This window comes from Zygosaccharomyces rouxii, assembly GCF_000026365.1.
Source record: "Zygosaccharomyces rouxii strain CBS732 chromosome A complete sequence".
Classification (NCBI taxonomy): Eukaryota; Fungi; Ascomycota; class Saccharomycetes; order Saccharomycetales; family Saccharomycetaceae; genus Zygosaccharomyces; species Zygosaccharomyces rouxii.
The window spans coordinates 90,497-115,804 of NC_012990.1; the positions used below are offsets into that span (position 1 = coordinate 90,497).

The window sequence follows — 25,308 nt, forward strand, 5'->3', positions numbered from 1 at the left end:
TTTCAGTTGTCTGGCTCTCTTTTTTTTTGTGTGTGTATTCTCTCTTAACTTGTAAGTACTGATCCTACAACTATTAATGCTACTACTGCTACTACTACTGCTATTATTGTTTATAGGTAAAATATTCCTTTGTGTAGTTTATCTTGTTGATGTTGATGATGTTGTTGTTGTGTGATGCTGTATTCTTCCTTCTGCAAACTTGTTTATGTTTACAGTTGAAGGGATTTACCGTCGTAAATGATGTGCGTATATTTTTTGACCTTTTTTTCTTGTCCTCATCTGTTAACGTAACTCGCACAATGAACCGGGGAAAAAGGATTATACGGCTTTTCCTCTTTCATTCCTTTTCATCCCTTTGTTACGTGTAGGCCTCCTAGACATCTGTACACCATCATCACACTTACGTGGACTGTGTCACTTATCACGTGATATGATCACTGACTAATTTTGTATTGTTTTTGTTGTTGTTTTTTTGCTTTGATTAAACGATATTCATATATTATCTAATTATTAATTGGTCGGATCCTAATCTTGTAATTACGACAAATGATGTCTTGAATTGCTTGTATGCTATGATATGCCTATGTCTGTCTATCTTCACGCCAAAGAGATCTATGGCCCGGTCGGCGCTCTTTTCTCTCTATCTCGATCGTAGTCCGCGACCGTAAATCCAAGATAAACCAATAAACGGCTAATCTCGGTATCGGGGGGGAAGCGCAATTTGTCGTCTCTGCGGCTACTGACGGAGTTTTTTCTCTTGTCGCTATCGCCAGGATAGACATGCATTGAGTTACAATGAGCAACAGGGGAAAAAGGGCACATACCCCCTCCGCTTTCGTCAATGTACAAATTGCTAGTGCCTTTTCTCATTGTTATCAAAGGGATTCGACCACTCACTATAATGAAGATACAATAGCGCTGTAAAGCAAACTTTCCTCCTCATTATCGTGCTCACAATCTAATGTACCACGTTCTTATTTTCAATTTATAAAATAAATGCGAAATTTATCTTGCTTCATTCAGTTTCACTAGGATGATTTGCCCAAGATTGTGCCTTATTCGAAGAAAAATGAGGTAAATGGTAATGTTTCTGGGACTTCTGTGATTTGCCTCTATTTCCGGCATTAGGTGATACGGATGATGCCCTTAAGGGTGGTTTAGGAGACGTTGATTCGGCATCGTAGTAGGATGAAGATGATGGAATCACTTGCTCGTGAATTGTCTGTGAGAGTAGTTGCTGGTGTTGTTGGTGTTGTTGCCATTTACGACGGCTTCCCCTCTGTGAACTTCTTAGGAATCCTTCAAATCGGAATAAACTGTCCTGCGGGGATTCTGTACTACGGGCTTTACCCGAAAGGGAAAGCGAATTGGTTGGAGATTTGAAGTTACCAGAGTTTCTAGAACGTGTTAGTCCGCTACCATTGCCGCCTACATTACCATTAGCGCTACAGACTGCACTAACGTTACCACTTGCAGTACCGCTTCCGTCTTCACTGTAAATCGGTTGATTCCCGCGATGTCCTAATTCGTTAATCAAACCTTGACTACCAGTGTTGGCTGCAAAGGAATCAGCTAAAGAGGTCTTGAAGGATATGTTAGAGGGAACTTTTGTCAAGCTATGGTTTAAAATGGCAGAAACTTTCTTGTCATACAGTTGAGGCGCGGATTCTAATTGGAGAGTCTGTTCTGTCTGTGCAGTTTCTACAGAGTTGGAACGATCATGCAGAGATCCGATGTCATTTGGCGGTGCGGACTTTGATTTTCCTCCTGCAGCTGCCGCAGCCGCAGCTGCTGCGGCAGCAGCTGCTGAAGCAGTATTGTTTCTGGTAAAGAAACTGTCCAAGTTGTCCAGCTCGGCCCACATGTGACTCAAGGAAGCCTCCTTTTCTTCAATCATCGACAATGAATCATTGGTCTCTGAACGACCTAAAGCGTAGTCAGCGTCTGCATGGAAGTCTACGATATCCTCCATGTATGGCATTTCTTGTGCAGGATCTTCACCGGTAGTGTTGGCAGTACAGGTCATGAATACAGCGTGAACATTGTGTCTTGTTGTGGCAGCTGTCATAGTGGGCATGGGCACTGACCATCCACTTTCATCCGGAATCCCGAACAAGGTAGCAGTAACACGGTTACTGCTTTTCACATCGTTGTTTCCCATACTAACTCTTAAAACGTCTTTGTCCATTTTGCTTCCTGAGACTTGTGGCACACAATCGAGAACCTCTAGAGCACGAGCTTCGTAGTCTGTCAAAAGAAGTCTCAGAAGCGGTGATATCAAATCAGCACCAACGCCGGCAAATTCCGGTTTCCTCAGGTCGACTAGTGGGAAAATGTATTTGAGAATTTCCATTGACTGTAACTTAACCCAGTCGGTTTTGTTTAGCAGAAGACCTGATAAAAACACAATAGTCTGTGCGGAGTACTTGGGGAAATAGTTTCTGGAAATAAAACTGATCACTTGGCTGAGAAAGTCCTTTTTGGAACGGAACTTATTTTTGGCTAAGGAGTCTAACAATCTAGAAATTGAGGGTTGGTTGTTGGCGTTTGATAGACTAACCATGGCATCCACAGCAGTCTGGATATTGCTATAGTCCTTTCGATCCATGGCTTGTAAAAAGCGAGGCAAATTTGAAATTAAAGCAAATAAAAGACGAGATTCTGAGTTTGCAATAATACGACTGTCTTCGAGCAAGTTCAATTTGTCCAAAACCTTCCATGTTATATCAGAAGAATTTGCTGATCTCAGGCCTGTCATGACAATTTGTTGTAATCCGTCAAAACGACCTTCCCAATTGGAGGGGAAAGTTGCGATTAGACATCTAACGGTGTCTGGCGAATTCAAATCGATCTTTGAGATGAATTTCATAAAACAGGATAAAACTTCGATGAACTCTTGCTCGTGAATACTATTCAGACATGCAGTAATAGACCAAAACAGCTGTGGGAAGTTAATCAGGTCGGCAGGGTCCAACTCTGCGGTAATCGCATTCAATGTCATCAATATTTGCATCGCAAATCCTTGAATATCTGGATTTACATCGGCTACAGTATTGGATAAACGATGGAGCATATCTCTTAACATGCCTTGGTCTAGGAAAATTAGCAATGAACGGAACACCTGGAAGGAACGACATGTAATGTGTCTGACGGAGCATGTAGTGGCCCATTTAAGAGCAATCTTTTGCCAATCGACCTGGAGGGTTCCTATATCAGGAAATATTGATAGCAGGTTTCTTATTAAAAGATCCATCGCCTTTGGTGACCTTGCCGAATTTTTATCCTTCATGAAATTGTCATAAGACCAAATTTTTTGTTTGCTTCTGAGAAGTTCCACCGTATCTTCCGATTTCTCGTGGGTAGGCGCCAATCCAAAAATGAGGTCGCAGACGATTTTGGATGCACTTTCTTGAATAAGTGGGACATAGTGGTCAAGTAGACAGACTGATACATGTAAAAGGTTGGCAATATTACCCTTTAAGGCCTCACTGGGGTCAGTCAATAGGTTCACCAGAAAGATGATAGACAGGTGGGCTTTGGAGAAGGTGATGCTCTTACCATGATAATTTAGACGATCCCAAACGTTCGCAATAAAATAACCCTTGTCGTTTTCTGTAGGCCCCTTCACTTCACTTTTGGTCAAAGGAATCATAGATTTGGGCTCCAGGTTGCTGGTTAAATTATCCACAAGCCCAATACCACCCGGAACGTTCCCCAAATATAGCACAACATCCCTGGCATGCTGCACAAAATTTGGATTACGGTGGTTTATCGAGACGGTCATGATAAATTCCAACGAAACATGGATGTTTTGAAATCCATTTCCCTTACCTAGCGATATCCAGAGTTGCTCTACTTCAATTGGTAATGTGTTGTTAAGGTCAATAGTGATGTAAAAAAGATTGTTCAATATCATAAAGGTGTCTAGTTCTTCGATGGATTTTAGTGTAAATTTATTGACCCATGGTGTTAAAAGAATCAATATATCCCTCTTGGTTTCAAAAGAAAAAGAATCCATCGTTCCTACTAGAGCTGAAAATATTTTGAGACAAAGTTCTTGGGACAGAAGCTCTGCAAATATACTTGAAACTTCCTTGGCGGTAGACTTGTATACTGTTTTAGATGAACTTGCCAGACGCTCTTTGAACACTTTGGTATAGAACGAATTATGGAGTTTCGCTTCCACAGCAGAAAGCAAGTCAACTGCGTAGCTACGGGCATCTTCTCTGTCTGAGACAACTCCAAATAAGCCCAAGGATACTAGCTCATCCTCTTCTAAAACCAAGTTGTCCATCTTCAGAACGGTCTTGCATAACGTGATGTAATACAAAACAGAAACATGGGGGCTCTTGTGGTGGGCAGCACATTGAAAGGCCACCTCCTTGAATAATTGATGATTACTAGTGTTCATTTCCAAAAGGTTCTCTAGAGCCGAAACACCCATATTCTTGAAAGACTCATCTTCGGCGTTAAAAAGTGATTCAATCCAAGAAAGAAGTCCAGCGATGTCAAACGAAATGACGATTGGCATTTCCGGAACATCCTGTATAGTCTTGGTGATGGTGTCAGAGCATAACACAACCATCGTCTCGAGTGCAACCTTTTCCAGTCTACTTCTTTGAAATTCAATACCTGCCGTAATCGCTGTACGATCTCTGCTATTATCAGTGTTGCGAATCATCGTATTGTACCTTTCCTCTGCAATAAAAGCAAGTTCACCATATCCGCACCATTCTTTTAGGTACTTAAAACAGGAAGCACGAGCTTGAAAGGGAAACAATTGGTCAAACTGTGGTTCTAAACGTACCACCGAATAGTAATTGCGAAGAAGTTCTGCGAAATAACTGCGTAATGTTTGGAATTCGTACGAATATTGCACAGATTCCTCTTCCAAAAATTTCTTTACATGTCTGAGTATTTCAGAGATCTTCTTCAAAAGTACCTTGTCCTCTAGAATCATGGTTTCATTCAAAAATCTAGATAATATGGTTAACACGTGAAACATTTCTACTCTTATCTTGTTATTGGAACTTTGCAACGACCATGTACACAAAAATCCTTCGATGCTTTCAATGTAGGCCTTATAAATGTTTACATTCATGGAGCTTAGACCTGAGATAATGGCATCTCTAATCATTGTAGAATCAGCATTCAGCAGTGGGAGCACCATTTTAAAGACAGATGTAGCTGACTTAATCTTTTGATGTTGCACAGTAAAGATTTGTTGACTTTTCTTTCTACCGTGGCGAAATCCTGAAGTGGGAATATGCAATTTCTGATCATTGGTAGAGGTCAAAGAAGTACAAGCGACCACCAAGAATAATTTCCACTGGTTGATAATAACTTCCGGTGAAATCTCCCTGGGTCTATCTTCGACGTTATTAGCAATCTGCAAAATTATTCCATGAACTTGCACAAGCCTAATGCAAACGATTGATCGGCAAAGAGCCATTGTAATGGGACATGCCACACAAACTACTGAGAGGAGCTTAGGGAAAATTCTTTGCCAAAGAGCTGCATCGACACCGTATTCAGATTCTGCAATTTTTATGAGAACACCTTTTTTGAATTTGGCAGTAAGCTTCGAGATCCTTGATTTCTCTACCATACTAAGTAGAGTCCTCTTACTGTCTAACAAAGAATAGAAATCAGTATCGTTGAGAAGATCGACCAGTCTCGTACCTCGATGGGCCGCAAAATATGAAGAAGACCGGGAATGGCACTTTGAGAGTCTGACTGTTTTCTCTACCATAGCTTCATCAAACTTCGATATGATCCTCAATATCTGAATACCCAAATGACGTATACCTGCATCCTGTGAGCAGAGGAAGAATAAACCGTTACCTTCTACTTCTTCGATCACTGTAACTGTATTCTTCCATTCTAGAGTTTCTACCTCATTAAGTTCTTCTAAATTGTTGTCCACTGGCATTAATTCGATACCATCTAACCCTGTCTCTCGCTTTTTCTCCTCAAGATTTGAAGAATGGAATTCTTCCAACCAACATTCCAGTAATCCGACGTAAAGAATTAGAAGTCTTCGATATTCGGTGGAGGAAAGGTACGACATGTTATAGCTCGATTGAGTCTTTTCATCGAAGTCAAATGAATACTTGGCAAACCAAGTGATTAATGTGTACGGATTTTTCTTTGATGCAAGAGCCTTCAGTGCATTTTGACAGCTGCTAGCAATTAAGAGATCAGCATGCACTGCATTTCTAGAGATGATTTCAATAGTAGATTTAAATGGGATTTGTCCAGAGATGTTTAAACAGCTAGGGATAGTTTCGATTAATGTAGCAAACAATGCAATGTTGAGATTTCTATTATTGTTATTGTTATTGTCATTAGAAAAAAGAGAAAACTTTTCGAATGGAGTGGTCGGAGGTCTGTTATGCTGATTCTCTGGTGACCAAACTTCTGAACCGATATTGGAATCTAACAATAAAAACAACTTGTAAAAATACGTGCAAACTTCTTCATGATTTGACGTAAGAGCTTCGTTCTGCTTTATCGAGATGTCATTTAAGCTCAATTCGTAATACCTACTATCGTTTTCAGGAAACTCAGGCTTATTGTTCGTCATTAATAGTCCTCTATACGTGTTAATTACCAAAATCATTCTTTCGTAATTGATACCATCCAGCGAAAATCCATTGAAAGAAGTTCTAACCAACGGCAGAATAGCATTTTCCATCAAAAAGTTTGGATATGCGTACCCAACGGTAACTAAGACATCCGATAGAGGATTTATTAGTTCTAAATCAGTTGTGATCCAATTTTCTTTCTTCTTCGTACTCAGGAAAAGGGCAAATAATCGACTTAGGGTTCTAGTAGTATTGTTTAGGGTTTCCGGGCATCTATACAGATAGACCCAAACTAATCTTGATAGTCCAACAACAAATAGGACTCTTGCAGGTAAACTTTTGTTTTTTATCTTTCTAGCATTTTTCTCAATTAAAGTAATCCAGTATTCTGAGAAAAGCTCTGCCGGCGCCACACATAATATAGACACATTTAACCGAAAGATACTAGCCCAATATTTGCTGCTACTACTTTCCGTTTGCAATTTAGCTGTTGTGGATAATAATGCTGTCATTGCTTCGACCCATGTTGGATGATTAACTTCCGCTGTCATTGAACCAGCCAATGGCAAGAGTAATTGACTAATTACTTCTGCGTAAGCTAAGCTGACCGATAAATTTTCCGCTTGATAAAAGAATTTTGCTATACTTTTCATAAAATCTGCCGTCTCTTCAAATTTTTCAAGTGGATAGTTTTTTAACCTCAAATATCGCATACCTAGAATTAAAAGATGAACGCCTGGCTCCAAATCTCTAGTAACAAATGTTGGTATTTTCTCTAAATCAGCAATGAATCTATCACTAACCGATATAAATTTTCTTTCTGACATCCAACCCAATAATTCAGCAAAGGAATTCCAATTTGATGATTTAATTATGCTCGATGAAATTGACATTGGATCCGTGGTCTTTAATTGTGTAAAAACAATTTCTTCTAGTTTATCGCTAAGGTCTTCATCTGCACCTTCTGGAGCTTGTTTAACGATCTCAATTAGTACTCGGCAAAGGATATAAATACTAATCAAAGATTTTCTATCTGCTTGAAATGCAGCATCCCTAGCAGTAATGATACTCAGTTCCAGATTACGCATTTTATTATCTTCAATTGCACCTTTACTTCCGGTCGAAGATTTTGAAGAACTGTTTCGTTTATGTGAAAACCTACTACCATTACTCATGGATTTAGAATGTGTCTTTGGTTGCGAAATTGATGATGAAGGCTGATGTTTGATAGGATATTGTTTAACTTGATCATTTTCATACTCTTTTAAAAGATTTTCCACTTCTTCAGCGGCTACGCAAGCAATTTCCGATTTAGTCTTTCTCCAAAACATCATAGCATCTATTACTGGTTTAGGTTTGTTCTTAGCGATATGACCTAGGGATTCAACTATTTTATCAAAATTAGGATCAACACCTTCACCTAAGATATCTACAATCGGCGGTTCTGAAGTTAACGGATGATGTAAACATTGATTTAATTTATTTTCAGCATGTCTGACGAATTTCGTGAAAAGAATGTGTAGTGCATATTCCGAAGGACTTTTCCAGTCCGTTGCCATCTGCTGTCTCAGATTGGAAACGTAGTCTTCAACCTGTGATTTCCTCTGTGTTTCCGTTGGAATCTGCTGTTGTAGTTGTTGTGGTTGCTGCGGTTGTTGTGGTTGCTGCGGCTGTTGTGGTTGCTGCGGTTGTTGTAACTCCTGTGGTTTCTGTGATAACTGTGATCCTAATCCATCGGGAGGCGTTACAGAATTAATAAGAAAGTTTCCAGTTTCATCAACATTAGTTTCATTATTAGCATATAAATCTTCCCCTGATTTCTCTGCTAACTCCGGTACAGGTGTAAAAGATCGTATTTCTTTCCCGCTAATCTCTAGCGGTGGCGGTATATCGATCACTGGCGCTAATTCATCTGTTTCCGCTATAGGAGCTACAACCGCATTGTGACCACCACCGTTGTTGGAGTTATAAGCACTATCCTCAAAACCATTCGTTAAATTCGTCTCAGAATTTGCTGTCGAAGAGTTTACTTGAGTGATATCATTTGGAGCAGTTGTTGTTGCAGGAATGGAAGTACTTGGCTTTGGAAATCTGAAACTTTCTTGTGCACCTGTATCTTTGTTGACTTGTTGAGGGGGGAAAGTAAATCCTGTATTCATATTTTCAGTCCTTGTGATGCTCTAGCGATTTGATTGATTGACACTATAGTAATAAGAACTAGATGTCAACGTTGATGAAGCGAGGATTGAGAAACAATAGAAAAATCGACTTTTGTCGCAGTAATCTCCAAGATAGGCTCTTATTAAACGATTCTAAACCTGTCTATCCTTCTATATTTTTCCAGGCCCTAAAAAATAACAAACTCCCCCTTTCTTTGATAAATTTAAAACTGAAACTTTTGTCCTAGTATGTGAGTGTATATGTATTCGTATTGTTATGTATCTTATGTTAGGCTCTCACAATAGAACGTCAATGATATAGGCTCTCATAGTAGTTCCTTTTTTATTTGAATCAGGAAAAATAAAATTACACCAAATCATGAAAGCGTTACCCGTCTTTATAATGGTAGAGAGATCGAATAGATCAAGTAGTGATCTCAACCCAATGCACATAGTAAATTTTCAAAAAGATAGCAAGGAAAAGATTGATGACAGTAGTGTAGTTATTTACATTGTAACTCTAAGATCAGAATGGGGCTTTACTCTTGGTTTAATGGCTTATTTTTTAAATAATGAGGTTCTTATTACATCTTCCCGGATGTTCTTGCAAAGTACTAGTAGCCACAATTGAAAATGTGAAGGGTATATACCGATAACTAAGTAAGCAATACAAAACATAAGAGGAAACTCGAGTGCTTTAGTGACTTCACTGTTATGAGTGAACACAATAGTCAGGGAAGTATCTTGTATTTAGATTTTGTTTAAAGTTCGTATCCTCTGGAAAGCGTGAACTCGCCTACAAAACGTAAAAAGTCGTTTTGAGGGAAAACATGGGGGAGTTGTAAGATATTAAGAAGATGATTGAGGAAGAGACTACTTTTCTACTCCAGTGAGGCTCCAAATTTACTTATTATGCAGTCAAATGTCTTTCTGTAGAGAATATTGAGCTTGATAAACGATAGAAATTTAGAGTGTAAATGGACATATGAGAATTGCCTCTAACGGCTTGGATAAATCAGTATTCGAAACTCAAGCTGAAGAAGTCCCATCGACACCCTTTCTTATCTTACCTGCATCAATGCTTTGTTCTCTTAATAATACCCATTTAAATGCTTACTATTATCGAATCATCGCGGGTCTGAAAAAATGGATTTGACAAAAACAATCATTAACTTGTCATGTAAAAAAAAGTATATAGAAAGAACCAAAAGTGAAGGTAATAATAGTAGGGTAGATTCTTAGAAAATGGCCAGCGAAGAAGCTTCCATCTTTCTAGAAACTAGTATCGTTTCCTTTGTCAGTAATGTCGATATTGATGAAAGTAGTTCGGATAAGACAGCTACCCAAATAGCTGAAAGAATATCTGATAAAAAATTCAAGTTACTGGATTTAATTGTGTCATTAAGAGATTATTTAACATCACAAGATTTAAACAGACGAAAAAAAGCTCTATGTTGTCTTTCTACAGTTCTTTCAAAGCTCCCAGATGACAAATTACTTAAAAATGAGATATCAGTGGTCCTTTCATTTTATGCATCGAAATTCGATGATACTCTAATGATGCAAGAAACTTTAAGTGGGATTTATTCTTTAAGCGGAATGAAATTTTTATCAATGACGGAAGTGGGTCCCATCTTAGACCTTTTGAGCAATAAATACAATCCAAGCTCTCATCTAGCAGCTACTAGATATTTCGCTTTCAAAATTTTAGAGAAAATTTACCAGAGGTTTAGTCCTAAATTGATTGAAGATGGTGAATTGGCAGATTTATTCGTAAAAACTTTCTTACATGTGGGTAATGGTGAAAAGGATCCTAGAAATCTTTTACTCTCGTTCCATTTAAATGAATTGGTTTCATCAAATTGGAACAACGTGGAAAAATTTAAAGAAGATTTGTTTGACATTTTATTCTGTTACTTCCCCATTACTTTTAGACCACCAAAGGATGATCCATACAAAATTTCCAATGCTGATTTGAAAATTTCCCTAAGAAGTGCCATTTCCGCCTCACCTGCCTTTGCCGAAGATGCATTTGGTAATTTAATTGATAAACTGGCAGCATCTTCCCCCAGTGTTAAAAATGATACTTTGCTGACTGTAAAGGCCTGTATCGATAAATTTGGCGGTGAAGCATGTCTAAAACATTGGTTACCCCTGTGGAGTTCTCTAAAATTTGAAATTATGCATGGTAACGATGCTGGATATCCTGACTCGCCTGTATCATCACCAACTCAAATATCAGAGGCTGATAATTATCAGTTATCTGTGAATGTAATGAGATCTATCGCAAGTGCCCTTTTGCAATTTGATGAAAAGGCATTTGACAAATTTCTTTCGCACATTGTGGAAGAAGTTAGACCTAATTTCACATATGAAAAGGATTTGAAGCAAACTTGCTGTTTGCTTGGATCCATCGCTAGTGCTAATCAACAGATTTTTAACAAAGTAGTTGCATTAGTGCTTCCTTTATTCTTTAAAAATTCTCCAGAACTCTCGAAATTGAAATTAGAAATAATGAACCTTTCCTTTTTCTTTGATGCATACATAAGGGTATTTGGTGAAGCTAATAGTGAACAAAACGAAGTACCACCTAATTCTCTATCAGAGCAGAAGGATGAAATTTTAATGGTATTGAGCAAAGCATTAACTGCAAGTCCAAAGGTGGAAGTCACCATAAGAACACTCTCGATTATACAATTTACCAAATTAATAAAGATGAAGGGGTTTTTAATGAGGGAGGAAGTCGCACTCATCGTACAATACATTTATGAAGCTATTCTAACAGACAACAATAAAAACATTTATTATGCTGGTTTGGAATCCTTAAAGGCTATTGGAGAAATACACGAAGACATTGTTTTTGAAATATCTTTGAAAAGAATGCTTGAGCTACTACCCATTGACCCCAATGAGGGGGCTCAGTTAAATGAGAACGAGCCAGTTGATAAGGAAACAATTTTGAAAGCCATATTGGATTTCACCAATTCCAGACATAAGCTAGTCAAAGAGAGTGTTCTCGGACTATCAAAAAAATTATGTCAAGTAGCACCATATGCGGATTCTAGTGAATATTGTTTCCTAATTATCTCCTCTATTCACACACTCTTATCGAACAATATTGAAATGATTAGGGAAAATGACGCTGGATTCATCAAAGAAAATATCGAAATGCCGCTATTCGCTGCAATGACTAATTATCCATCTCTTCAAAAGGATGATCATAATTTGACATTGTTATCCAATATAATCTTCTTTCTCAATTTAAAGAGCCCCAGAAATACTCATCAAGATGAATTAACCAGATACAAGAAATATTTTGTCGACAGTCTGCAGCTTTTTGTCAAACCTTCACGTCTTGTAGTGCCATTTGAAAAACTCCTATGTGGAATTGATAAGAACTGTGAATTCAATGAAGTAGAGCACTACTTTGCACAAACTATGGATCTTTTAAGAAGTGAAGAAATCACCGAAGCTCAGTTTGAGAGATTAGGGTACTTGGAATTATTAACTATCTTCACGAACAAATGGATGGATGAGCAGTCATTGTCGAAATTTATTAATTTGGATGATCTATCACCCGTCAATTTAGAGATGCTTGTATGGATAGTCAAAGGTTTAGTCATGAAGAATTCTCATCATGCGGTATTATTCCAAGAAAAGTTTGTGAACTTACTATCGAGCTCAGAAATTGGTAACTATATGGCCAAGTTATTTGAAGTTTTCGTTGTAGACGTCATCACATTTCAAAAATACAAGGGCATCAGTTGGAACAACAACGTCAAATTGACTTACAAGCAAAAATTCTTCAATGATGTGTTTAGCAGACTGGTGGATGCCTTCAAGAATACGTCAGAGATGGACGTTAAATCCAACTATTTAACAGCACTCTCTCTTGTTTCCAAACACATCTCAAGCAATTTGATCGAACCCTATATGAATGAAATGTTACCGCTACTTTTACAATCCTTAGATATGCCCAATTCTGAAGTTAAGGTATCTGCTCTGAACACTCTACTAGATACTTGTGAAAAATTCCATCAGTTAATTACTGAACATGTTCAGACTCTATCGCGCTCGCTGTTGAAATTAGTATCACCAGTTTCCTACAATAGTGTCAGCGTAAGGGTTCTTGCCCTAAGAATGCTGGAGACTTTAACCCATGTAGTACCATTAAATCACCTCCTTCCTTTCAAAGAGGACATTATTGATGGATTACTACCAGTATTGGATGATAAAAAGAGAATTGTGAGAAAACAGTGTGTGGGCACAAGACAAGCCTATTTTGAACTAGGCCAAGTCCCATTTGAATGAACGATTTTTTATATTATTATGTATATGTACACATATGAACTATTCTTTCATTTCCACCTCTTCCTCCTCTTCACTGGATTCCTCTTCATCACTCATATCCACTGGTGCTAAACCAGGTGTCAAACCAGGGTACCTACGAGCCATAGATGCGGACACACCCTTCTTATTATCATTGAATGTCTTCTTCTTTTGTCTCCTCTTTTGACTTTTTGCAACTCTATTAGCACTAGTCGTTTTCTCCAAGATATATTTCTGTAATTCTAAAAGATCCTCCTTTTCATCTTCGTCCAATTCCCAAGATTTAGCTCTTTCAGCATTTACATTGACAAGTCGATTCAAATGCTTAGTTTCTTTCTTCGTCAATTTGCCTTCTTTTCTATGCCTTTCCAAGACCTCCAATTCCGCTAATTGCTTTATCTCCTCCTGACCTCTTCTCTGTTTCTGCAAATCTCGCCTTCTTATCCTACTCTGCTTTTTCTTCAATTTTTCTACATCCAGCTCTTGTAACTGAACCCTTCTCTTCAAATTACGATCTATTAACTGTGCCTTAGATCCTTTCTGCTTCTGTTTTGTCTTTTGTGCACTGTTTTCAGCACTTTGAACAGCACCTGGTAGCATCTTGGCTAGCAGTCCTTTGACAGCATCATTCGCATGCAACTGAGAAACATTAGAAGACATACTGAGGTTCCTAAACGTCCTGCCTGCTTACTTCTCTACACTTCTATCTCTATCGCATCTCATTATCTCATCTCATCTCATCTCATTGCTGATATTTTTTTCACCATCTCCTGTTACCCGCAGTTTTGAAATTTTTCACGGATTTGGAACAAATGAATTCTCAAAAACATGCCAGGGACAATTTGGAGGTAAAAGATGATAATACAGCAGAAAGACATAATCAAATATAAAGAAATACGAATAGTTAAAAGGAAAAATAAAAAATTAAAAGGTAAAAGAGAAAAACAGAGACTTCGGCGGCTATTTGTTTTTCATATCGTTTCGTGTTAACTATTATTTTTCAATTTCCCACAAACTTCGTCTTACGAACCATATGAGTGCCACCACGAAGGATCCAGTGGTGAATAACAAAGTTCTGCCGGTGGATGAACCGGTAAAGAAGGAAGAGGATTCACATTCACAGACACAACAACAGCAACAAGAAGAGGAAGTTATCATTATCCCTAAACCTGTTTCTGCAGAGCAGTTAGAACAGCTGATATATCGTTATAGGGCAATCCAAAACCGCCCCAAAGAAAATAAAGTTGAGATACAAGCTATTGAAAGGACTTTAGGTGAAATATCCAAGGATCAAGACTTGTATTTGTATCAACTAGAGAGACTCAGAAATGAAAAGAAACAAGATGTGGAATATGACCAAAATCTCTTGAGTAGACAACTACTGGCCTTACAGTTTTTGGATAAAGACATGGATATTCCAGACGATTTGCTTTTAGATGAGAGACAATTGGATGTGAATGGTTTAGAAGATTCGTCCGTACAATCTCTGGATCCAGTTAAGGTTTCATTAGATTTTGATGAAAATGCTAAAAGATTAGGTTTGCAAGATAAGTTTACTCACGTTTTCCCCACTAAATTAGGTGTCCAATCTACCGAAGGTATGATTTCATCAAGAATTGCTAAAAGAATTAGTGAACTAGAAAGATTACCTGCCAATCTAGGTGCTTATTCATTGGAAGATGCCCTTGAATTTGTTACAAAAGATGATATACCTTCTAACATTGATTCCTTAAAGATCAAAGCTTTAGTTGAGCTGAAAGGTTTAAAACTTTTAACCAAGCAAAAATCATTGAGACAAAAATTAATAAGTAATGTAGCCAGTCAGGCACATCACAATATACCTTACTTGCGTGATTCCCCTGTTACAATGGCAGCTCAAAGATCGGTGCAAGTGAGAAATAAAGTTATAGTACCTCAAACTGTAAGATTGGCAGAAGAATTGGAAAGACAACAACTGTTAGAGAAACGTAAGAAGGAACGTAATATGCATTTGAGAAAAGTTCATCGAATAGTGGAATACGTCAATAGTAAACAGTTGAACACTTGGAACTATCGCGATCGCTGTATGCAATTTGGTAAGCATGCACAGGTGATGCATAACCAAATTGAAAAAGAGGAGCAGAAGAAGGTAGAGAGAAATGCTAAGCAACGTTTGGCGGCATTAAAATCTAACGATGAAGAAGCTTATTTGAAACTTTTGGATCAGACAAAGGATACTAGAATTACCCAGTTGTTGAGGCAAACTAACTCTTTCTTAGACTCATTAGCTCAAGCAGTTAGAGTACAACAAAATGAGGTAAAGATAATGAGGGGTGAAGAAGTACCACCAATCACAGATGAAGAAAGAGAAAAGGTTGATTATTATGAAGTAGCCCATAGAGTTAAGGAAAAGGTGGACAAGCAGCCGTCAATTCTTGTCGGTGGTGCACTAAAAGAATATCAAATCCGAGGGTTAGAATGGATGGTCTCGCTGTACAATAATCATTTAAATGGTATTTTAGCGGATGAAATGGGGTTAGGTAAAACCATCCAATCGATTTCCTTAATCACTTATTTATTCGAAATGAAAAAGGAACCAGGCCCATTCTTAGTGATTGTACCACTTTCTACCATTACTAACTGGACTTTAGAATTCGAAAAATGGGCACCAACTTTGAGAACTGTGGTTTACAAAGGTACTCCAAACCAAAGACGTAGCTTACAGAATCAAGTCAGATCGGGAAATTTTGACGTTCTTTTAACGACTTACGAGTATATTATCAAAGATCGTTCAGTGTTAGCGAAACCAGATTGGATCCATATGATTATCGATGAAGGTCATAGAATGAAGAACTCACAATCCAAATTGTCCTATACTATTACGCACTACTACCACACAAAGAACAGATTAATTTTAACAGGTACTCCCCTACAGAACAACTTACCTGAATTGTGGGCATTACTAAATTTCGTTTTACCCAAGATTTTCAACTCTGCGAAGACTTTCGAAGATTGGTTTAACACCCCATTTGCGAATACAGGTGCCCAAGAAAAGCTAGAATTAACGGAAGAAGAAACGCTTTTGATTATTCGAAGATTACATAAGGTGTTAAGACCTTTCTTGCTACGTCGTTTAAAGAAAGAAGTGGAAAAGGACTTACCTGACAAAGTTGAAACAGTTATTAAATGTGGATCATCAGGATTACAACAACAGCTTTATCAACAGATGCTTAAGCACAACGCACTTTTTGTGGGTGCCGGTACTGAAGGTGCCACCAAAGGTGGTATTAAGGGTTTGAACAATAAGATTATGCAATTGAGGAAAATTTGTAACCACCCATTCGTGTTCGATGAAGTAGAATCTGTGATTAACCCAAGTAGACAAAATACTCCGCTACTTTATCGAGTTGCTGGTAAATTTGAATTGTTGGATCGTGTGTTACCCAAATTCAAGGCCAGTGGCCATAGAGTATTGATGTTTTTCCAAATGACGCAAGTTATGGATATCATGGAAGATTTTCTGAGATTAAGGGATCATAAATACATGAGATTGGATGGTGCTACGAAAACAGAAGATAGACAGGAAATGTTACGAGAATTTAATGCAGAAAATTCTGATTATTTCTGTTTTCTGTTGTCCACTAGAGCAGGTGGGTTGGGTTTGAACCTACAAAGTGCTGATACTGTTATCATCTTTGATACAGACTGGAACCCTCATCAAGATTTGCAGGCACAAGATAGAGCTCACAGAATTGGACAAAAGAATGAAGTTAGAATTTTAAGATTGATTACAACTGATTCCGTGGAAGAAGTCATTTTAGAAAGAGCCATGCAGAAGTTGGATATTGATGGTAAAGTTATTCAAGCAGGTAAATTCGATAACAAGTCAACAGCCGAAGAGCAAGAAGCGTTCTTGAGGCGGCTCATTGAAAGCGAATCCAGTAGAGATCAAGAGGATAAGGCTGAACTAGATGACGAGGAGTTGAACGAAATTTTGGCTCGTGGTGATCATGAAAAGGTCCTTTTCGATAAATTAGATCAACAAAGAATTCAGGAAGAAATTGACCAAGCAAAAGCTCAAGGATTGGAACATCCACCCCCAAGGTTAATTGAAGTTGACGAATTACCCGAAATATTCACGGAGGACATCACCAACCATTTGGAAACTGAACCCGTTACTCTTGGTAGAGTAAGAGAGAGAAAGCAAGTGTTTTACGATGATGGCTTAACGGAAGAACAGTTTTTACAGGCAGTGGAAGATGAAAACAATACCCTAGAGGAAGCAATTCAGAAAAGGCGTGAAGCTAGATCTAAACGTCAAAAACAGGGTAAACAACAGGAAACTGTTCAAGAAGACGATGAGGGAGAACCTGAAGAACAGCAAGAACAAGAAGAAGAAGCCGAAATTGATACTTTGGGGAACACTCCAACTGAAGCTGTCGATGAACCATTTCAGCCTGAAGAAGATGCCGGTGCCAACGAAAAGAAACCTAACGGTAAGCGCCCATCTAGATCTAGCAGTAGAAAAAAGCGCACAAGCTCTGCTGTTGCTGCTGCTGACACCGTGGCTGAAGATGATGAAATGGTGAATTCTGTGGAAGAAGATGGTGGAGAACCTCAAGAGCCGGAGAAGAAGAAACCTAAATTGAAAATCAAGCTCAATTTGAAAAAGACACCTTCTACCCCGGAAAGTATTGAGAGTAATGAAAAGAAACCCGAGCCTAAAACCAATAAGAAGACGAAGAAGCAAGAAATTAATGAATTTGCCAGCCAAGTGCAGAATTTGTTAAATAGCATGCGTGAACAAGTTGAAGAATCTGATGGACATGCTTTGACCAGTATCTTTGAAAAATTACCATCCAAGAGGGAGTACCCCGATTATTACGCAGTAATTGAAAAGCCTGTTGCACTGGATACAATCATGAGAAACGCCAAGAAGGGTACCTATAAGAGCATGGAAGATGTGAGACGGGAGCTACAACAAATGTACGATAATGCTCGTTTTTACAACGAAGAAGGATCATGGGTATACAATGATGCCGAAGCATTGGAACAATTTACCAACAAGTGGTTTGAGACCGCTTAACATTTTAACCGCTTATAAGAATTAGGTGTATGTAATATCATATAACACGAACAGCGTGATCGACGCATTTTTTTTCATTGATTTTGAAAAAAAAAATTTTTTCAACATATAAGAAGGGTCAGTTGAAAAGTTTTTGGTATATTCTTCTTCGCAATTTCATTTCACTCCTCTTCCATTATTTAATCTAGCAAGGAAATCATCGATATGAAATTCATTCAAACTGAACAATTTGTCCAAATACCAGAAGGTGTCAGTGTCTACATCAAGGCTAGAAGCATTAAGGTTGTCGGCCCAAGAGGTACTCTTTTCAAGGATTTGAAACATATCGATGTTTCCTTCTCTAGAGTCAGTGCCAAGTTGGTTAAGATCACCGTCCACAACGGTGACAGGAAGCACGTCGCTGCTTTGAGAACTGTCAAGTCTTTGGTCGACAACTTGATCACTGGTGTTACCAAGGGTTACCGTTACAAGATGAGATATGTGTATGCGCATTTTCCTATCAATGTTAACGTTGTCGAGAAGGACGGTAAGAAATTGGTCGAAATTAGAAACTACTTGGGTGACAAGCAAGTCAGACACGTCCCAGTTAGAGAAGGTGTTAAAATCGAATTTTCCAAGAATCAAAAGGATGAATTGATTTTGGAAGGTAACTCCATCGAAAACGTCTCTCAAAACGCTGCTGACATTCAACAAATCTGTCGTGCTAGAAACAAGGATATCAGAAAGTTCTTGGATGGTATCTATGTCTCTGAAAAGGGTGTCATTGAAGACTACTAAGCCTGAGAAGGAAATCTGTTTGATTTTGTATATATGTATTTTGTATAGACACTGATGTTTTAGGTCGGTTGGCCGGTGCTAGTGTACCGGTCAACGATCAGAAGCGGTGTGCTTTTGCATATCGTTCAGTGGGCGACGTTACTAGTGCTCGTGGAATATAGAGCCGCTCTACGTCGCCGATGTCTTCTAATAAACGGGGTATCTTGGATTGGTACCTATAGTTTGGGTGTATTTTTCTTTTTCTTATCGATTCAATCTTAGTGACTCTTTGAGTACTTGTCTTGTATTTCTGTAATACTTATCTTGAAATCTGTGTGCATGTTCTTCGCTTTTTACGCTGAAAGTCTATTTTAATGGTGTTAGATACGTCATTTGAAAAGTCACGTGAAAGTCACGCTGCTCTCTCGTTTTTTATCTGCCACCGAGCTCGCTTCCGTATCTTGTCAGATAGCGATGTCGGGTCCGAGGATCTGCCCCGCGTGTAGATTACGTATTTTCGAGTCCGCCCCGGGTGAATTCAACCGATGATGCCCGCATGGAATTGCCTCTCCGGATTTCGGAGATGTTGTTGGGCTAACTAGCGCCAAATGAAGTGAATTTGAAGAAGGCATACATAGCAGAACTGCCGCCAAGTAGTAGAACAAGACACCATATATATAGAAAGCCAGATTTGAAAACATCTTATCAGCAGGCCAATCTAAAGAATAGCACACACAATCCCTTCGCCGTAGAGCTTCTGTTCTTGCCAATACTCCTCCCATCTCTTTCACACCTATGCATGTCTGTGCATTATGTTAACTTGTCCGGGTTGCATGCATAGAGTGACCGGGTAACAACATCTCCCTTTGTCGTTTCTTTTCACCGTGATTTTATTTTCGGATTTGAAGCTCTTTTGTCGCCGAGTATCTGATTGGCTCTCCGGGTTCATGGCGAATCCAGGGAATCAAATATTCCAACACGAATACCTAATCACTAGGACGAGAGGGAAACTTTTTATAATAAACCAACGATACATATTTTATTTATACAAAAAAGGTCCGTCTTTCACGAACTGATAGACTGATAGGGTGACGGATTGGTAAGAACACCATCTTTATTCACCACGCTTCACACCTATTTATTGGTTGTTCGAATTTAGATCCCTTTACTTTGCTGGGTTTTTACTTCTATTCTACTCTACATCCCAACATTTAAAGACATCAGGTGTCAACAGCAACAACAATAATAATATTCGAGTATAATCAACGATGCTGAGAGCTATTTCATCCGCCTCCGCACGTCAAACAGTGAGCAGGTTGGCCCAAAGGTCGAAAGCCGCCTCCGCTGTCAACAAGAGTCTTGTCGGTTTATCACAACACAACAGATTTTATGCTAGTGGTGCTGATCAATTCATGGCAACCTCCAATGCTAATTATATCGAGGAGATGTATGAAGCATGGCAAAAAGACCCATCATCTGTTCATGTATCATGGAATGCGTATTTCAAAAACATGGGTAACCTAAATATACCCTCTTCTCAAGCATTTCAGGCGCCACCTACTTTAACAGGAGGCGCTCAAGGGGCTGAAAACATTCCAATTGATAGTAATTTTGCCTCTGCTGCTAACATCGATCAAAACGTTTTACTGCATTTGAAAGTACAACTATTGTGTAGGGCTTACCAAGTAAGAGGTCATTTGAAAGCTCACATCGATCCATTACAGATTTCTTACGGTGATGATAAGTCTAAGGGTGTCCCAAGAGAATTAACTTTGGAATTTTACGGCTTCTCTGAGCGTGACTTGGACAGAGAAATTACTTTGGGTCCAGGTATCTTGCCACGTTTTGCAAGAGATGGTAAAACGAAGATGACTTTAAGAGAAATTATTAGCAGTATGGAAAAATTGTACTGTACTTCTTATGGTGTTGAATACACTCACATTCCTTCGAAAAGTAAGTGTGAATGGTTAAGAGAGAGAATTGAGATTCCATCTCCATACCAATATAGCATTGATGAAAAAAGACAAATTCTAGATAGGTTGACATGGTCTACTTCCTTTGAAAGCTTTTTGTCAACTAAATTCCCAAACGAGAAGAGATTTGGTCTAGAAGGTTTAGAAGCTGTTGTTCCTGGTATTAAGACTTTGGTTGACCGTTGTGTGGATATGGGTGTGGAAGATGTCGTTTTGGGTATGGCTCACCGTGGTAGATTAAACGTTTTGTCAAACGTTGTTCGTAAACCAAATGAATCCATCTTCTCAGAATTCAAGGGTACTACTACCCAAGATGGCGTGGATGGCCCAGGTGACGTTAAGTACCATTTGGGTATGAACTACAAGAGACCAACAACTTCTGGTAAATATGTTAACTTGTCTCTTGTGGCTAATCCATCCCATTTAGAATCTCAAGACCCAGTCGTGCTTGGTAGAACTAGATCCTTATTGGCGCTAAGAAACAATTTAGATGAGCAGACCAAGTCCATTGGTGTTCTATTGCACGGTGATGCTGCATTTGCTGGTCAAGGTGTTGTTTACGAAACTATGGGTTTCCAGAACTTACCTGAATATTCTACCGGTGGTACTATTCACGTCATTACCAATAACCAAATCGGTTTCACTACAGATCCTAGACATGCTAGATCTACTCCTTATCCATCTGATTTGGCTAAGGCTTTCGATGCCCCCATCTTCCATGTGAATGCTAACGACGTGGAGGCAGTTACTTTCATCTTTAACTTGGCCGCAGAATGGAGACAAACTTTCCACACCGATGCTGTTATTGACATTGTTGGTTGGAGAAAGCATGGTCACAACGAAACTGACCAACCATCCTTTACCCAACCAATGATGTACCAAAAGATTGCTAAGCAAAAATCTGTCTTTGACGTTTACGCTGAAAAATTGATGGTGGAAGGTTCTTTCACAAAGGCCGACATCGAGAAGCACAGACAATGGGTCTGGAGTCTATTTGAAGAATCTTTCGAGAAGGCTAAGGGATACGTACCAAACCCAAGAGAATGGTTAACCGCTCCATGGGAAAACTTGAAATCACCAAAGGAAATGGCTACTGAAATTTTGCCACATGAACCAACGAAGGTTGATTTGGATACCTTGAAGAAAGTTGGTTTAGCTGTCTCTTCATGGCCCGAAGGTTTTGAAGTTCACAGAAACTTGAGAAGAATCTTGACCAACAGAGCGAAATCCATTGAATCTGGTGAAGGTATCGATTGGTCTACCGCTGAAGCTATGGCCTTTGGTACTTTAGCTTTGGAAGGCTACAACGTTAGAGTCTCTGGTGAAGATGTGGAAAGAGGTACTTTCTCTCAGCGTCATTCTGTCTTGCACGACCAAAAGAGTGAGAGAGTCTTTGTCCCATTGAAGAACTTGTCTGAGAAGCAAGGTGATTTCACCATCAGTAACTCTTCATTATCAGAATACGGTGTCATGGGTTTCGAATACGGTTACTCCTTGACCGATCCTGACAACTTGGTTATGTGGGAAGCTCAATTCGGTGATTTCGCCAATACCGCCCAGGTCATCATCGACCAATTCATCGCTGGTGGTGAACAGAAGTGGAAACAACGTTCCGGTATCGTTCTTTCTTTGCCACATGGTTATGATGGTCAAGGTCCAGAGCACTCTTCTGGTAGATTGGAAAGATACCTACAGTTGGCCAATGAAGATTCAAGATTTTTCCCATCCGAAGAAGGTCTACAAAGACAACATCAGGACTGTAATTTCCAAGTTGTTTACCCAACTACTCCAGCCAACTTGTTCCACATCTTAAGAAGACAACAACACCGTCAATTCAGAAAACCATTAGCCCTATTCTTCTCTAAACAATTGTTAAGACACCCATTAGCAAGATCTAGAATGGAAGAATTTTCCGATGGTGAATTCCAATGGATCATCGAAGATGTTGAATTGGGTAAATCTATTGCTCCAAAGGAAGAAATTAAGAGAATTGTCTTATTGACTGGTCAAGTTTATACCGCTCTATTCAAGAAACGTGAATCCCTAGGCGACAAGAACACTGCATTCATAAAGATCGAACAACCACATCCATTCCCATTTGCTCAGTTGCGTGATGCCATTGACTCTTATCCTAACTTAGAGGACATTGTATGGTGTCAAGAAGAGCCATTGAACATGGGTTCTTGGTCCTATGTATCTCAAAGATTCCCAACCGTTCTAAAGGAGACCCAAAACTACAAGAACTCTCAAGTGAGATACTGTGGTAGAGACCCAAGTGGTACCGTTGCTGCAGGTAATAAGCCCGCTCATACTGCTGAAGAAGAAGATTTCCTAAATGATGTATTTGGCCTGAAGAACTGAGATGCTTTTTTACTCTTTTAAATGGCTTTTTATATATATATATATTATATCTCCAAATTTTTAACATGTGTATTTATTCAAGTTGATCCCATTTGATCATATAGTGATAAAAGTAATATATTATAACATATTGCATCTAAAGTGAGTTCGTCAATTACTCTGTTTTTACTGCGCGCTTAATTTGTTGTGGTTACCCTCCCTGTTAATTATCGCCCTGTTTCAAATAACTTACCCTTAGAAATACGGGGTAAAAATCTTATTATATATAACTGTCGTAAGAAAGTCAATTTCTTTACCCTTTTCAATCACGGTTACCCATCACATTAGGACAGGTACAATAAAACATGAGCAGTAGTGTAATTAAGACAGCGCTAGTTACTGGTGCATCCTCTGGTATTGGGTATGCAGTCGTTAAAGAATTGGCCGAAAATGGATTCACGGTTTATGCATGTGCAAGAAGATTAGATCTCTTGGAACAACTATCAAGAGGATACGAAGCTAATAAGGTTATCCCCTATGCACTAGATATTTCTAACTTTGAAGAAATTGTTCAATTGAAGGAGTATCTTTCAAAACATCTACCACATCAAAGATTAGATGTTTTGTACAACAACGCAGGCCAGAGTTGTACTATGCCAGCTGTTGATGTAACGAACGAAAGACTTAATCAATTGTTTCAAGTCAATGTTATTGGTCATATGAATATTACATCTCAACTATGCCAATTCTTAATTAACGCCAAGGGAACAATCGTCTTTACCGGTTCGTTGAGCGGCGTCAGCGTCTTCCCATTTGGAGCCGCCTATGCTGCAACTAAGGCAGCAATCCACCAGTATGCGCGTGTTCTCCATGCAGAGATGAAAATGTTTGACGTTCGTGTAATCAATGCAATCACAGGTGGTGTAAGCACAGATATTGCAGATAAAAGCCCATTACCCAAGAGTTCTCCCTTTTACTTCCCCGAAGGATTAAAGGCGTTGGAAGAGAGAAAATTAATGTCGGCTAAAAACTTCCCCATGTCTGCAGAAACGTATGCTCAGAAACTGGTTAAAGATATACTAAGTCCAAGGGACCCCGTTGATGTCTACAGAGGAACTCTTGCAAGCGTAGTTTCCTGGTTGATGATGTTTGCTCCCTACTGGCTCGTAGAGTGGGTTACATTCAAGAAGTTCAAACTGGACTCGGTTGAAAAAGCATTAGGGCAAAAGCGTGAGACTGAGAAGCAAGAATGAAAGGATTGATGGATCGCAGGATTGATTGATATACTTTTTAGTTGGTCCCCCCTTCCCCCCGACACATTCACGCTGTTTCACTGTGATACACTCTTGTTTCACTTTGATACACTCCTGTTTCATATTCATTCTCCCTTTGTTTGATTCTCTCTTTTCTCTTTCCTCTTTTCTCATGTTACCTTTTCTTTTTTTTCTTTCTATTTTTTCCCACTCCCCTGTTGAAATCCGACATACGTATTTTTCCGATTTTCTATTTCTTTCTGCTGCCCCGATTAGGGTTGAGAAGAAACTGTTACGGTAGCGAAGAGGTATCCCATTTATGGACTACGGTTACTTCTTACTGTTACAGGTCGCGAGTTACTGCTTACACGTGCGTCGTGTCAGCAGATTTACTGCGCTGAGTTATGTGTGTTTGAGTTCACCAGTAAACAACGCCAGTCGATAGAATCGTTCAAGGCACCTCCGAAGTCATTCATTAATGGTGTGCTACCCAGATTAGGATTCTTTTTCGCGGGCTTCATATAAAAGGAGAGACCGATTGGCATCGTTTTCAGACAAGATTCAGAGTAGAAAGGAAGATTTTCTTTTCCAATTTCTGTTTTTCTTGTTGTTACTTCTATTTTCTTGCTGGTTTCTTTCCTTTCTGTTTTACTTTTCATTATCATCTAAAATACTAAAGATCGAAAAAAAACCAGGATCATAACATAGTTTACAGAGACCTTCTACTAGGAAATATATCCCTTCCCTTCCTTTAATTTTACCATTCCAACTATTTACATTCCTTTAAGCTATTAGCGGCCCAACTACTATCGTTCCTGTATGTATACAAGTAAAGACAATTGCTGC

The 25,308-nt window shown here is 38.9% G+C and overlaps 7 protein-coding genes across 7 annotated transcripts; 5 read left to right on the forward strand and 2 right to left on the reverse strand.

Moving 5' to 3' along the window:
- Nucleotides 1–1,015: 1,015 nt before the first annotated feature.
- On the reverse strand, nt 1,016–8,746 carry TAO3 (Tao3p; the record flags this gene model as incomplete). The annotated part of the gene is made up of 1 exon (XM_002494384.1): nt 1,016–8,746. The coding sequence occupies one exon, from the start codon at nt 8,744–8,746 to the stop codon at nt 1,016–1,018; it is 7,731 nt and encodes a 2,576-aa protein (XP_002494429.1).
- A 1,245-nt stretch (nt 8,747–9,991) lies between these two features.
- On the forward strand, nt 9,992–13,057 carry MET18 (Met18p; the record flags this gene model as incomplete). The annotated part of the gene is made up of 1 exon (XM_002494385.1): nt 9,992–13,057. The coding sequence occupies one exon, from the start codon at nt 9,992–9,994 to the stop codon at nt 13,055–13,057; it is 3,066 nt and encodes a 1,021-aa protein (XP_002494430.1).
- A 39-nt stretch (nt 13,058–13,096) lies between these two features.
- Nucleotides 13,097–13,735, reverse strand: RRT14 (Rrt14p; the record flags this gene model as incomplete). The annotated part of the gene is made up of 1 exon (XM_002494386.1): nt 13,097–13,735. The coding sequence occupies one exon, from the start codon at nt 13,733–13,735 to the stop codon at nt 13,097–13,099; it is 639 nt and encodes a 212-aa protein (XP_002494431.1).
- Nucleotides 13,736–14,108: 373 nt separating this feature from the next.
- Nucleotides 14,109–18,140, forward strand: STH1 (RSC chromatin remodeling complex ATPase subunit STH1; the record flags this gene model as incomplete). The annotated part of the gene is made up of 1 exon (XM_002494387.1): nt 14,109–18,140. One exon carries the CDS (start codon nt 14,109–14,111, stop codon nt 18,138–18,140), a length of 4,032 nt encoding a protein of 1,343 aa, XP_002494432.1.
- Nucleotides 18,141–18,344: 204 nt separating this feature from the next.
- RPL9B (60S ribosomal protein uL6) lies at nt 18,345–18,917 on the forward strand (the record flags this gene model as incomplete). Its single annotated transcript, XM_002494388.1, has 1 exon — nt 18,345–18,917. One exon carries the CDS (start codon nt 18,345–18,347, stop codon nt 18,915–18,917), a length of 573 nt encoding a protein of 190 aa, XP_002494433.1.
- A 1,247-nt stretch (nt 18,918–20,164) lies between these two features.
- On the forward strand, nt 20,165–23,230 carry KGD1 (alpha-ketoglutarate dehydrogenase KGD1; the record flags this gene model as incomplete). The annotated part of the gene is made up of 1 exon (XM_002494389.1): nt 20,165–23,230. The coding sequence occupies one exon, from the start codon at nt 20,165–20,167 to the stop codon at nt 23,228–23,230; it is 3,066 nt and encodes a 1,021-aa protein (XP_002494434.1).
- A 344-nt stretch (nt 23,231–23,574) lies between these two features.
- AYR1 (acylglycerone-phosphate reductase) lies at nt 23,575–24,462 on the forward strand (the record flags this gene model as incomplete). The annotated part of the gene is made up of 1 exon (XM_002494390.1): nt 23,575–24,462. The coding sequence occupies one exon, from the start codon at nt 23,575–23,577 to the stop codon at nt 24,460–24,462; it is 888 nt and encodes a 295-aa protein (XP_002494435.1).
- Nucleotides 24,463–25,308: the final 846 nt, after the last annotated feature.